This window comes from Heterodontus francisci, chromosome 12, assembly GCF_036365525.1.
Source record: "Heterodontus francisci isolate sHetFra1 chromosome 12, sHetFra1.hap1, whole genome shotgun sequence".
NCBI lineage: Eukaryota > Metazoa > Chordata > Chondrichthyes > Heterodontiformes > Heterodontidae > Heterodontus > Heterodontus francisci.
Window position 1 is genome coordinate 102,703,957 of NC_090382.1, and position 15,366 is coordinate 102,719,322.

Here is a 15,366-nt window from a genome sequence, read left to right on the forward strand (position 1 = left end):
ATCAAACTTCCTTTGTCCTAGAAATAGGGAATGATGCTGTGGATGGTTATCGGTTTTGAGGTGTCATGAACTTTGGGTTTTTAGTTGCTGCAGAAATCCCATGACCTCTAATATTCTATGGCACAGAAGTGGGGTCTGTGTCATGCCATCAATTGGTAAGTGAGGTAGCACTGGAGAAAACTAGATTTTTAAAAAGAAAGCTTTCAGTACCTAAAGGGATAATGCATGCTAAAACTTGTTTTGTTGAATAAAAGATCCTCCCTCATGAACCTGCACGCCTCGCGATTGCTTAACACCCCAAGTTAAGGACAGGCTGGTCGCTGTCCAGTGCCTCCTGCTGGGAAATGCTTTTGGACATCAGGTGAGACCAGGATTTGGCTTAGCGATGATGCTCCAATGATCAGAGGTCTGCCATTAGTGGCAGTAAATATCTGCCATTCACTGGGCTCACATTGTGGGGCTGTTTGTTGCACTTTTCATGCTATGCTGTGATGAGACCGCTCAGCCAGTTGAGTCCAGGCCCTCACTGGAGGAAAAATAATTTAAAATAAGACTACAACAGTTCTTTCTCCCCAAAAGAATTTACCAGTTGTGCTTGATTACCAAGTTATCACGATTGTTTTCAATATATTAATGATTATGGCAATGGTTAGGTTTAGTGTGTTAGTGGTTCATTTTAGCATGTTAATGTTCGGGTTTAGCACATTAATGGTTAGATTTGTCACAGTGGTTAGTTTTAGTATACTAGTGATTTAGATTTAGCATGTTTGTGGGTAGTTCTAGTACGTTAGTGGATACATTTAGTGTACTAGTAGATTTTCCATGTTGATAGTTAGATTTAGCAGTTTAATTGTTAGATAAGTAAGTTAGTGATGAGATTTAACACATTAGCCCAATGGTTATATTACACATTATTTAATAGCTTGAGTTAGTACGTTGGTGGTTAAATTTCATACATTAGTGGCGAGTTTTTGGATATTAGTGAGATTTAGCACATGTTTACACATGTTGCTGGTTAGTTTGAGCATGGTAGTAAATAAGTTTGGGGCAATATTGATTAGATTAAGGATGTTGGTGGTTAGTTTCAATATGTTAGTGTTATATTATATCACTCTCCAAAAGGCTGTGCGTGCTCAGGATCACTTGGAGCTTTTAAGACTGAGATGGACAGATTTTTGTTGAATAAGGGTATCTAGGGATATGGAACAAAGGCGGGTAAATAAGGTATAGATCAGCTAACATCTAATGGAATAGTGGAGCAGACTTGAGGGTGGAATGGTACCACCCTCTTCCTGTGTACCTATGTTGATTAGTTTTTGAACGTTATTAGTTCGATTCAGCACGTTCAACACAGCTTCCGCGTTACGTTTAGTATATTGTGTAGATTTAGCACATTAGTAGACAGGTACAACATCAATTTATGTGCCTGAATTGTCATTGTACATCCTGTATTCTGTGTGTTTTGTGTTTGAAATATTAGGGCAGCTATATGGATTAGAGAAATTCTGGGCCTATCTAAAGTATTCAAAAGCTAAGAATCTGGATATTGAGCCAAAACTTCAGGAATACCTCAGCAAATTTAAACGTCTGGAAGATTTCCGGGTGGATGTAAGTAACAATCACAATGTGGATCTCTAAACCCTTGAATGAAATATTTGTCTCTTCTCGTCTGGAGGGTCATTGGTGTGTGGTTGGAAATGCGTTCATAGCCATGATATTCAGTCATTCAAGCTCAGCTCAGCTCTGCCTAAGAGTATTAGATGACTCTGGCATCCACTGAAGACAAGCTCAGTGGATTTTCGCTCTTCTGTCCTAAAATTGTTCCCTTACAGGAGTTGAACCACTTCAAAAAAGGTGAAGGGGGGGATAAACCTGGTAATCAGCCGAATGTCATTGGTGGGAAAATTGCTAGTGATCATTGCCAAGGACAAAATTCATTCTCAATTGGAGAAGTATGGGTAATAAGGGACACCCAGCACAGATTTGTTAAAGGCAAATTGTGTCTGACTAACCTGATAGAGTTATAGAGTTCTTTGATAGAGTAACAGTGAGCAATGATAAAGGTGTGATGTACAAATGGATTTCCAAATGGCATCTGATAAAGTACCTCATAACAGACTTATTTGGAAAATAGAAGTATTTGGTTTTGGAGGGACGGTGGTAACTTGTAGTTACGTAATTGGCTAAGGGATAGGAGGCAGATAGTAGTGGTGAACAGATATAAAAATAAAGTGCTGGAAATACTCAGCAGATCAGGAAGCATCTGTGGAGAGAGAGAAGCAGAATTAACGTTTCAGGTCTGTGACCTTTCATCAGTTGAAAGGTCTGTTCTGATAAAAGGTCACAGACCTGAAACATTAAATCTGCTTCTCTCTCCACAGATACTGCCTGACATGCTGAGTATTTCCAGCACTTGCTGATTTTATTTAAGATTTCCAGCATCTGCAGTATTTTGCTTTTATTTTAATGGTGAACAGATATTTTTCTGACTGGGGGCAGGTATACAGTGGGGTCCCCCAAGGGTCAGTGATAGTTCCATTGCTTTTCTTATATATAAATGACCTGGACTTGTATAGGGAGTACAGTTTTGAAATTTGTGACGGTGGTTTATGGCAACATAGTAAATAATGAGCAAAATAGTCACAGATTTCAGGAGGACGTGGACAGATTGGTGAAATGGGGAGACACATGGCCAATGTGATTTAATGTGGGTACGTGTGACGTGATGCACTTTGGGAGAAACAAACGGAGAGGTAGAATAATCTAAAATGGTACTATTTTGAGGGGATGCAAGAGCAGAGGGAACTGGGGGTGCATATTCATCTTTGAAGATAGCAGGACGAGTTGATAAGGCAGTTAAGAAAACATGGGATACTTGGCTTTGTAAATAGGGATATTGAATACAAAAACAAGGATGTCATTCTAAACCTTTACAAATCACTAGTTAGGCCTCAGCTGGAGTATTGTGTACAATTCTGGATATCACACTTTAGGAAGGAGGTCAAGCTGCTGGAGAGGGTATAGAGCAGATTTACCAGGATGATACCAAAGATGAGGGAGTTCAGTTATGTGGAAAGATTGGAGAAGCTGGGATTGTTCTCCTTTGAGCAGAAAAGGTTAAGGGGAGATTTAACAGAGGTATTCAAAATTATGAGACTTCAATAGTTATTTAGGGAGAAGCTATTTCCTCTGGCAAGTGGGTGAGTAATCAGAGGTTTAAAATAATTGGCAAAATAACTACAGGCAAATGAGACATTTCTTCACAGAATTGTTCAGATCTTCACTGCATTACCTGAAAGGGTGATGGAATCAGATTCCATAGGAACACTCAAAAGGCAGTTGGACACGTAGTTGAAGAAAACTAATTTACAAGATTGTGGGGGGGGAAGGCTGGGAGTGTGGGATTAAATTGGACAGCTCTTTCACAGACACAACGGACTGAGTGGCCTGTGCTGTAAAATTCTAGAACTATATGAATTCTTTCTATTGAATCGCTCTTTATCCTCTTTCAACTTAATAGTTTTGAAAATCTCTAAGGTCCAATTTTTTTTTAGCCTCCTTTCATAACTATACCCTCCCACTTCTTGTACTGTTTGAGTGAATCATGGCTCTGATATTCTGAGAACTGCACATAATGTTACAGCTGTGATCTGAACAATTAATAAATTCAGCATCAGTCCCTTGCTTTTATATTAAATGTGTGCATAAAACTCAGATTCCGATTTGCTTTTTTAATGACTTTTCTGTTTGAGTTTCAACCTTTTTAAGATCTGTGTCTCATACCTACAGATCTCTCACTCTGCGCTTCACATTTCTTCACATTGAACTGTATCCGCCACCGATCTGCCCAGCAGCCTATCTGTGTCCTCCTACAACTTTCCTCAGTTTGCTGTGCCTCTCAATTTGGTATCAGAAGTTTTCAATATCATTCTTCCTCTGCCTATGTCCGAATGGTTTATATTTTTGAAAAATGGAAATGGTTCCAGCACAAATACAACCCAGGTTCTGCCAATCTCAAAAACATCTGGACCCACATGCAATTGAAGTACAGAATCTTTCTGCGGGCTCTTTACGACCTGTTCCGTGCACTCCCATTAACCCTATACCAATGCCAAACTATCTCATTGCCCTGTTCTCTCCGCACAGCCTAGTATCAATCCCAAACTGATCCCTCTGCCTTGGTATCTCCCCACAGCCTTGTATCAATCCCAAAATAGTCCCACTGCCCTGCTTCATCCTTGTTTCTTCCTTTGCTTCAGATATTTTCAGTTTTCCCTAAAAAGATGGAATGGTCTCTGCCTGAAACACTTCCTGTGGCAAAGTATTCCATGTTCCAACAGCCATCTGTACAGATATTTCTTCAAACACCTCTCAAACTGGTGACTCTGTCACTGACTCCCCAAACAGAGAAGAATAATTGATTTAATGTTAATTCTGCTGCTTATTCTCTGGCCTCTCACATTACACTCCTTGAATAGGTAGAGTATTTTCCTCCCTTCTGTCCTCTGGTATAATTCCTGTTTGTAAAGGTTTTGAAGTTATGGTTAGTTTCCCATCTATCTTCACACCCCTCCCCCCACGCCACCCAGTATTCAGGGATGGATGCCATCCAGGCCTGGGGACTTTAAACTTAGTTTCCTTTTCAATGTTAATTGGGAGTAATAGCTCCACACATTCTCAGGATCCTGACCTTACCTTGGAAAAACTGAAGCAACATACCTGTTAACCATTCTCTCAAACTCAGGTTCAAGATGGTCCCCTCCTCCTCTGATACCGCTTGCTCTGTCACTATCCGTTCACTTGCAGGGGTCGGCAACAGGGCTATACACGGACACCGGTGTCCATGGTAAAGATTTTGAGGTCCATGACTGGTAATTTCAGGAATGAGAAATTTCCCATTGACTACGTCTTCTAGACAAGTCAGACATAAAAAAAAATTCACAGCTCTCAGTTTCACAGCTGACAGGCGCAGGGAGCAGGAACAGCGCCTTCAGGACTCGACAAGGTCGTGGTTTTTTCAGTGGGTTCCGATTTTTTAATTAAAAAGTCCGCCGAAAACCCCAATCTTGTCCTGAGTTTGGAAACTGCAGTTTCCACACCCAGCACCAGTCAGCTGTGAATATTTTAAAAAACTGACCAATCTCAAAGCTGCTCTGGGGAGAGTTCCCATTCTCTGCAACTGTCACGTGGGGGGGGGGGGGTGGGCAGAGAGAGAGCGCGAGAGGGAGGGGGAAGCGCGAGAGGGAGGGGGAAGCGCGAGAGGGAGGGGGAAGCGCGAGAGGGAGGGGGAAGCGCGAGAGGGAGGGGGAAGCGCGAGAGGGAGGGGGAAGCGCGAGAGGGAGGGGGAAGCGCGAGAGGGAGGGGGAAGCGCGAGAGGGAGGGGGGGGCGAGCGAGAGGGAGGGGGGGGAGCAGAGCGAGAGGGAGGGGGGGGAGCAGAGCGAGAGGGAGGGGGGGAGCAGAGCGAGAGAGAGGGGGGGAGCAGAGAGAGAGAGAGGGAGGGAGGGGAGCAGAGAGAGAGGGAGGGTGGGGAGCAGAGAGGCAGAGAGAGAGAGGTGGGGGAGCAGAGAGGCAGAGAGAGAGAGGTGGGGGAGCAGAGAGGCAGAGAGAGAGAGGGAGGGAGCAGAGAGGCAGAGAGAGAGAGGGAGCAGAGAGAGAGAGAGGGAGGGAGCAGAGAGGCAGAGAGAGAGGGAGGGAGCAGAGAGGCAGAGAGAGAGGGAGGGAGCAGAGAGGCAGAGAGAGAGGGAGGGAGCAGAGAGAGAGGGAGGGAGCAGAGAGGCAGAGAGAGAGGGAGGGAGCAGAGAGGCAGAGAGAGAGGGAGGGAGCAGAGATGCAGAGAGAGAGGGAGGAGGCAGAGAGGGAGGGAGGGAGCAGAGAGGCAGAGAGAGAGAGAGGGAGGGAGCAGAGAGGCAGAGAGAGAGGGAGGGAGCAGGAAGAGAGAGAGGGGTGGGGAGCAGGAGCAGAGAGAGCGAGGGGTTGTGGAGCCTGTGAGCGAGAGGAAATGGGGTGGCCAGAGAGCAAGAGCGAGGAATCTATCTGGATTCTCCGTATTGCTGCATCAAGTGTGTGGGCAGACATTGACTACTTGTGGAAGCAAAAACAATGCCAGGTACTCACTAAATGGGGGAAAATGCGTTCCAAATCTAACTGATGGCATTATGTTTGCTATGCACTTCATATACAAATTAATGGCCTTTTGTCCGTGGCTGAGTCAGTAATTTTTTCAGATGTCCCTGGTGCAACATGTTGGTGCCTATCCCTGTTTGCTTGTCACGTCCTTCTCTTGGAGCACATTAGTTTCACACCTTCTAATGGTCACACTTGCCAAAATATTGATGTCAGCTAGCGTGAATATTTTCTGGTGTCTGTGCCTGAGCAACAATCACTGGCAGCAAGGTGCTGGCTGACATGCTGCTGGATTTGATCCTGGTGTCCCCTGTGGCATGACAGCTAAGGGAGGTGGCATGTTTGTATTTGTCAAACCCCCCTAAAGGACTTTAGTAGCAGTGGTTATCACCGCAGCCTCACAGCTCCAGGGACCCGGGTTCAATTCTGGGTACTGCCTGTGTGGAGTTTGCAAGTTCTCCCTGTGACCGCGTGGGTTTTCTCCGGGTGCTCCGGTTTCCTCCCACAGCCAGAGACTTGCAGGTGATAGGTAAATTGGCCATTGTAAATTGCCCCTAGTGTAGGTAGGTGGTAGGGAATATGGGATTACTGTAGGATTAGTATAAATGGGTAGTTGTTGGTCAGCACAGACTCGGTGGGCCGAACGACCTGTTTCAGTGCTGTATCTCTAAATAAAATAAATAAAATTACTTTGTTTTGAAGTAGTTTGAGTAATAGTTGCTGTTGGAGAGCTATCATATAAAGAAAATACATTAATATTTTAGCATAGAATTACTGTCACTGAAATGCACACAATCTGGTTTAATAGAGCCATTGAAATAGTTAATAATTGAACAAAGCAATTTTTTTAACTCCTGGTTTAGTTCTCGAGATTGTAAAATGTTTACATTACAATGAGAAGTGTGCAATTGTGACCAATGGGGAATGCAATTCATCAGGCGATACAATGAAGTAACTATTTTTGTTGCAGCCTCCAATTTGTGATGAAGTTGGCCGCAAGCGTCATTCTTCGGGAGCTGAAGAGAAACGACGTCTGCTATCGTCTTCCAGTAAAACCACCAACGCCGTCAGTGAGACCGAGACTGGGACAAAGCTCCCCTCCAAAAGCACGACAGAAAAAACCAACCCCACTCTGAGCCAGGATGGTGCTTCAGCGGAATCCCTGGAAGTGGAAACTGCAGACAAATAGAGCTTGGACTCTGCCCCTCAACCCTGGATCTTTTATTTGAACTTTTGGTATTGTCACCTCAATGACCGACAGAAAATCTGGGCCAGATGTCAGACATTCTTCAATGCTGGGCAGTCGACAAGCACATCAGCTGCCTGAAGACTTGTATTCAAAGCCAGTTTCACGTCCTTCACCCATATGAATGAATGTTGCATGAGAACAATTGGCTAAAATATAATTCACCTGCTTGATTTTGGGGGTCGACAATACAGCTTCACTCAGATATCCAGAAAACACAAAAAAAAACAAAAAAATCAAAACCCGTCCCTTGTGGAGAACGGGATTAAAAAGATGCCTTATTACTGCCTGCTCCTGTTTCTGGGCAGCATATAGTTAAATTCTGCTCGCTCGGCTAATGACTCTCCTATTGGCCTGCTAATCTTGATAAAATTATCAGTTCCTTATCCTGGATTTTGAATTGTCAAGGTTTTGTTTGTACCCGATTAAAAGTTACCGCAGGCGGGATCAAATAGGGAAGGTGATTTAAAACGCAAATCCTATTGAGTGGCAGATACTTTTCTGTCAGGCCTTATTCCGCTTGTTCATGGTAAAGGACTTCAACAGTCTGATAACCAGAGATAAAGACATTGGGATGTAGCCACAGGAACGGCTCATTGGCCCGAAGTCAAACTCTCGATCAAAGTCACTGCTGCAGTGCCTTTGGCCACAAATGTTTATTGCTACTGTACAGTTGTCTCTTCCCCTTCTCCCATACTCAAACCAGCATCACCTCCTTGAAAAACGCTACAGTCCGATTTCATCTTAGCTGATGTGCTGCCTGCTTGGAGTAACAATCAGTAACATTGCTGAAATTTATATCGGGCAATATCATTCTCAAAATGTGTGTTATGTAGGGATGTCGCAGTGTGATTTATTTTCAATGTACTGGTACAGTGGTGATCTTAAGTCCCATTATTCTAGCTGCTGTTCTGGAAATGCGACCATCACTAGGAGCACAAGGCTTGGTGTTTTCATTTTGTTAATCATTATCACATTTATTGTGGTCTGGTTAGCAGTATATTGAAAAACTTGAGCCCTGCGATTATTGCAGATTTGCTACATCAGAGTATATTGGGACATGCTATTGTGATATTCGTAATATCAGATTACTATGTTGTGATTGGTATGCATGTTTCTCATGGATGGCGTGAGTTGCATTATTGGGCCATGGAGGAGCTGGTAGTGGGAACAGCCTGGTAGCTTTGCTTTTCTAACTATAGCTCAGACCCTGGGCCGTCTTTTCCTCAAGGGGGTCTGTTGGGAAGAGTTTGATCAGTCAGCAGCCAGCTAGCTGGGTGGTGCTTTTGGTGAAAGAAAATGCACTTTCTCTGCTCTTTGTCCTTTCTTATCGGATGCAATTGATGCTCTCTCTTTTGTCCATTCTCCCTCTCACCCACTTATGCTTTTTTTTCATTCCCTCCCCCTCTCTTTCTCTCACTCACTCATTTAGCAGGCTTTGTTTTCCCAGCATCGCCCTGCCCTCCCAGTTAACAGAGTTAGTGTTTGGTGAAATGCCCTGGGCTGTTTAGGAGGGATTGTGCAATGTAGACAGTGTTTGGGGAAAGGCTCCCATATCTCCATGTAACTGGTTTGGGTTGAATTTTTGGCTAGTCGATCTGCCATTGTAAAATCGGGTAGATGTTGCTGATTGAGTGTTGGGTGCAGTTTCTGTCTTCCTTTCTCCTCCATGCTGAACTCCCTGAAGGACAAGCTCCTGAACCCAAGCTCTGATCCGTGTTGTTGGATGTTATATCTTCAAGCTAACATTTGCCGTTGATGCTAATTCTTTCTGAAGATGAGTCAGTTAACAGCAGCCACTTGTAGGATAAGAAATTCTGACCAAAGCAGGTCAGTTTAAGGAGTGTTGATTAATGTATGAGTACTGGGGAATAGCCTTGCTTCCCAGTGTGATTTTGAAAACACATATTGTTTACACCTTACACTTTCAGGGAGTTCCAGTAACTCCCAGGAGATCCTGTAATACAGGACTATGATCACTTGTAAGTCAGTTGGGTTTGACCAATTTAACCAGAAATTTCATGCAAATCAGACTGACATATTTGTAACTTAAGAGGCTGCATTATTGGCAGTAATTCAGGGCCAAGGCTTCCTGAATGTTCAGCCAGCTCAGTTAGGAGAATGTGAAGCTGCTTTTATTTAAATGAGAAATACTTTAAAAATGCCTCTGCTAGACAGGAACCTAGATCTTAAACATGTTTTATTTCAGGTAACTTGGAATTTTTGGTAAGCTTCTCTTTGCTGTTTTGGTTATGCTAAAATCACACTGTTGCATTTAGAACTCCAGTGTCTGATTCATGGGACAATTTGTATATAATGCGAGACCATGAGATTATAGCTGAATGTCATTTTTCTTCCTAAGTAAAAATATTCAAGAATCTAGCCATATTTGCCAAAGAAATTCTGGGTTCCACATGCTGGATATAAGTCAGTTGCACATATTATTAAAAAAAAAGGTGCTGTGGATTTATTCTGCGTTTCTCTGGGTGAAAGGCACAGCTCCTGCCAACAACTAGTTTAAAGGACATTTAGATTGTTTTCTTTCCTCTTCCTATTTCCCTTTGAACCGCTTGTTTCTGTGCCCGACTGTCCCATGTTGTGTACCTTCACCTGCCCATTTTCCCCATGTCCCGCATTGTTTACCTGAACGCTTGCCCATTCTGCTGTCTAGTTTCATTCCGCCACGGTTGGACACTGAAGCCTGCTTAAATCCTGGGTTAGATGTGTAAAATTAGTATTCCTGCTTCACATACCTGTCTTGCGGTGAAGTCACAGCTGACAACCATCCAGCTACTAGCAGGGAATTGAATCACCTTTTTCTGCTGCCTAATCTGATCTCTGCACACGCAGTGATGCTCAATGAAAAGAGCGGCAGCTCTGGAACAGAGGTTGCGATGTTAGAGTCGGATTTTCTTCTACCCTGACATGCCCAAGAGGAGTTATTTCTAGTTGTTTTAGCCAGGCTGAGATTTTACAGCAAATGGTGATTAAGGGTTGCCGCCCTGCAAATGAGGCTGCCTGGTGGTCATCAGTGAGGCTGGAGAGAAGCACCTAAGCCAGGCCTGCAACCAGACTGATGGGGGTGCGGTAGTGCAGGAAGATGGAGGTTAAAGTGCAAAGTGTAGCACTCTGTTCAGACTGCTGCAAACTTATCTCCCAGGTGTTTTTGTTGAAGTACATAAAGTCAGTGTGCAGCCTTTGATCACTGTGTGAAGGTTAGATCTTTATGTACAGAATGATGAACCCAACTTCATCGTTCTGCGATATCCAGCTTTAACGCTCAGTGTAACTGCACACTCCTAGGAGCCGGTTTCATACTTGATGTAACCTCCCGATCCTGTGAGCCGGTTTAGCACTCAGAACTGTCTGCACCTCAGAGCCACAGTATCCGCTCGTTCTATGTTGTTCTGCAAGTTCTCCAGATGTTTGTTTCCGTCCGTCCGTCTGTCTTGTCTAACGACCAGATGTCCCATCAAAACATTGTCAGTATTTGGGACTCCCCAAATGTTTATATGATTTCTGTTGAGTTTGCGAACTGTGCACGCGCTTTCACTTTTGCGCTAAAACTCAGTGTTCAGAAAGGTCCTGAACTGAAGAATGGAATTAAGAGCTGGAATGTTTTAAAAATGGTTACTGTCCAAACAAGAACCTACAGCTGACTCTCAGTATTAGGCATCACATCAAACGATTTGACAGAATGCAAAACGTCCCTTTTTTGAATCAAATTACTGAGAGTTACAAAAAGTCCTGAGAATGTGTAGTGAAGTGTTTAGGAAACTGGCAGCCCAGGCAGAGGGGGGAGTGTGTATTGAAATGTTCAATGTACAGACAGCCCTGGGCCGGAGCAAACATGTCCCTCCAGTTGTTCAGGAGTATCTAGTCTGTTAAAACTCCTGCATGGGTTGTGAAGCTATTGGATAAGGCGTGATGATTCTATCTAAATGTGCTGTTTAGTTCATTTACAGAAGAATCTGTTCTCTCTGGAACAATGGCTAGTGACACAAGCTTTTGTCCCCGATGGGCCTGCTCTGCTGTTTACCCAGCAGCAGTAGATGTCGGTTCGGTAATGTGATCTGAGATTGTTTATGAATCCTCAGACTGTGAAGCCTCCATTCTCCCGAGATTTCAAATCCAGAGGGTGGAAGGGTTGGAGCAGAATACTTCACCGCACTGAACAGCGTGGAGACACTTGGCGAGAGTGGTAGCGCGAAAGCAGTGAGGAATTGAATTGGGTGCCTTGCTGGCTCAGAACACGAGGTTATGTCAACCTTACTGCTTATTGGGCGGATCTTTGTAAAATTGAATATGACTCGTAACTGGGGTGTGTAAATAGTGCACGAGTTGGTATTGTGCTCAGAGTGCATCTTTGAAATAGCTTCCTGAAATTCTGGACTTCTTGATGTCAGTTGTTTTGCAACCGGAACTGAATGAGGTGGGGGGTGGAAATGGGTGCATTTCTTAGAACAATTAATTCTTTTTCCAATATTCAGTTCTCGGATTATTGAGCTGAAAATGTGCTGGATTTGGCAAGACAGTTTCTTGTTTTGTGTGGTTGGGTTTGCACTAGTTTTCTTACTTTGGTAGATATACTCCCCATAGACCTTCCTTCAATATTAGGAAGGTTTAGACCAGTGAGTAAACCCACTCTAATCAGCAAGTTTCACAGTTCATTTCACTTCAACCTCCAATCATTTCACACATATCAAACCTGCTTCGTCATTGTGCTTAATTTTTGATTCCATCCAACTCTAAACCCTTCAGTAAATGGGATTTTAGTTTATTTTAATTTTAATTTGAATGCCGCTGCACATAGCAGGGAAGAATCCTTTTAAAGGCAAATTTGTGAACGAAGCACGCACAGCGCCAGGGGCTCCAGATATTGTAATCTTGCCCCAAAAGCTGGGGCGGCCAGGTCTTTGAGGGCTGCAGTCTGACCTCTGCTGGTAAACAGATGCTGGAACACTAGTTTAAATGTGAATGCCGCTGCATATAGCGGGAAATTAGTGTCCTTTCAAGGGCAAATTCAGAAATGTACCATACACAGGCTCAACATATTGCAATCCTCCCCCATGGACTCTGGTGGCTGTGTCCTCATGGGCCGGAGCTTCACGGGTTCTCGCGAGTTGCAGTCTGATCTCTGATGGTAAACACAAATGCTGGAACACTAGTGTAATTATATTCACTGGCTTCCCCTCCCCAGCTCAAAATAATTCAATGTCCAGGTCCTAATATTCTCATCTCTGAATTTGAAATGGCGCCTGGCAGAACACCCGTTTAAAAATCAGTTTTTTTTCCCCATTCAGAGCTCCCCATTTCAGCTGCTTCATTACTAACGATCCCAGCTTTCAATCGCCAGGAACGTTGATCAGGTGGTTCAGCTGAGCAAAACCGATTGTAAAATAGATTGACAGGTTGATAGTTCGAAAAGGGATCCAGTGCTTTCATGAGCCAGGAACCACCGCTTACAGCAGTGTGGCTCAGTATTTATTACAGTTCCTTCGCAGTTTAAATATAGACGTGCAGAGCTAGGCTGAGTGAAACATTAAACTGAAGTGGAATGCCTGGAGTGCCTGCTTAGGATGCTGGTGAGTCTCCTTATCCTGGCTGCTGTAATATTAGAAACTACAACAAAAATGCAGATTTATCCCACTTAAAAAAAAAACTTGTAAAATACTTGAACAAGAGCTTGTAACATAAACTATTAATCACTTAGAGTATTTGCTTTTTAGTCTGATGTGGTTCCTTCCGGGTAGTGTTTTGCCCTTTGTAATTTGTGGTAATTCTGCTTTCCTTTTATATAAAAAAATCAGTTAAAATGTACAAAAAATTAAAAAAAAACACTAAAATGATTATTGTTTGGGTCTTGTTATTTCAGAGCTGGAGTTCGACTTTGAATTACAAATGTGTCATGTCCCCTGATCTTATCTCTTCCCAGTGCACTGAAAAATATCCTGCTGATTCTCACTGTCTAGGCTTCCATGTTTAGCAAGGCTGCAGATGGTAACCAGTGCTAGTCAGACCACCCAAGCATGAGTCTGGGTGGGGAGATAGTGGGCATAATTGGGGGGGATGTCCTGGAAGTTGAGTTTCCATCTTGTTTTATTTGATCCCAGATGAGCTCATGATCCCATTTCTGTGTCGTTACTATACTTTTTTTTCTATGATTCATTTCCTCTGCCTACTTCCACGTAACATCGCCTCACTCCGTCCCTACTTCAGCTCATCCGCTGCTGAAACCCTCATCCACATCTTTGTTACCTCGACTCTCAACGCTCCTCTGCCGGACCGATAGCTTCATGGTCACTTTTACTGACCGTATTTTTTTAAAAATTGAATAGAGATTCTCAAATTGGCACAGTGAGGTTTGAATTTGTTAGTACTCCAGGCCTCTGGCTTAGTCCAGTGATAAAACCATGACACTACCATACCTATACCCCCCCTCACAATTATGTCTGGCCAAAGCATCAATGAATGCTGTAGAGGTAGTTTTTCTATGTTCTGGGCACTGTATAAATGTAATAGGTGACACCAGCTGAGAGTGTACACATTGAGCCCCAGTAATGTCCCAAACAACTCAACCAACTTGAGGCACATTTTAGGCCAATGGTCCTTTGTCAGAACCTCTGATGAAAGGTCATCCACTTGAAACGTGAACAGTTTTTCCCCTCCAAAGTTCTTGCCTGACATGCTGAGTATTTCGAGCATTCCCTGTTTTTATATTAAATTGACTACCTCGCTAAACTTCAGCTCAAAACTGATGCTGGGCGATTTGTTGCAAAATCTGTGCCATCCTTTGGGTTGAGAACAGGGAAGGAACAAGTTCAGCAAGGTCACTGTCCACAGTTTCGGAGTCTATTTTCTGCAGACGCGCAGAGCAGTTGTCTTTGTAGCTGGAGGAAATGGATGTCGAGCCATGGATACAAACAACATCTTGGTCGATGAGCTGAGGACAAACCTGTCTGATCAGCACATTCTGTGGTGTCAGTCAGCTGTCCCTGTGCACCAACTCCAGCTAAACATTTGACCTTTCAGCAGAAAGATGTGGGAATAAAATCTTGTAGCAAAGCAGATTGTGGTGTGAGCAGAAGGGGAAACATTTCAGGTAGTGTGATTTTTAATTGAACTGAAGTTTAAGCTTTGATATGTAACAGGACAGTGGAGCTCAGTCAATTAAGTTGGTGGCTGGGGGCTTTGTGGTTGAAGGTAAATGACTGGGTTGTAATCCAACTTGGGTAGAGAGCACATCACAAGGGAGAGGGGTTTAAGAGTTTGCAAGGGAGAGAAACTAGGTTATCTGTGCATTCTAAAATGATCCTGGAATAGTGAGCAGATTTTGACCAACAAGAACAGGACCCAATAGTGCTTTATGTGGTCCAGCCAGTTGTAAGTGATTGAGAGTTTTTTCCAGGCCAACACAGCAAGAAGTTGGGAGGGGCAAGTGGTGACAGATGGCTTTATCTGTGATTGACACAATGGGAGGGGTGAGACCCCACGAGATGCCAGGGTTGATGGAAAGGGCATTTATTTTGGTAGGGGTGTTTATGTGGAGGGAGAGATTGACAGGATAGGAGAGCATGATGAATTGAGATGGTTGAAATCACCAAGGCTCAGGGAGATAAGCACAGAGAAACTTGGATGGGAGATCGAGAATGAGGCTCTTAAAGGCAAGGTGAGAGGGGTGGAACAAAGTGAAATAAAAACAAATGCTGGAAATACCCAGCAAGTCTGGCAGCATCTGTGGAGAGAGAAGCAGAGTTAACGTTTCGGGTCAGTGACCCTTCTTCGGGACTGGCAAATATTAGAAATGTCAAAGGTTATAAGCAAGTAAAGTGGGAGTGGGGCAAGAGATAACAAAGGAGAAGGTGTAGATTGGACAAGGCCACAGAATAGCTGACCACAAGGCCATGGAGCAAAGGCAAACAATATGTTAATGGTGTGTTGAAAGACAAAGCATTAGTACAGATAGGGTGTTAACGGACTGAAGATTGAACAGCAG

The 15,366-nt window shown here is 43.7% G+C and overlaps 1 protein-coding gene across 6 annotated transcripts in view; it reads left to right on the plus strand.

The window, feature by feature from the left end:
- Positions 1–13,219, plus strand: part of larp1 (La ribonucleoprotein 1, translational regulator) — a 176,127-nt gene extending 162,908 nt beyond the window's left edge. For 4 of the 6 annotated variants that reach the window (XM_068043971.1, XM_068043968.1, XM_068043970.1 and 1 more), the window contains 2 exons: positions 1,481–1,608; positions 7,095–13,219. In XM_068043971.1, coding sequence (XP_067900072.1) covers positions 1,481–1,608; positions 7,095–7,313 — 347 coding nt within the window. In that variant the 3' untranslated portion in view covers positions 7,314–13,219. Of the gene's footprint in view, positions 1–21; positions 156–254; positions 362–1,480; positions 1,609–7,094 lie in introns of those variants that run through there. The other 2 variants (XR_010976124.1, XR_010976125.1) reach the window with 2 other exon arrangements.
- Positions 13,220–15,366: the final 2,147 nt, after the last annotated feature.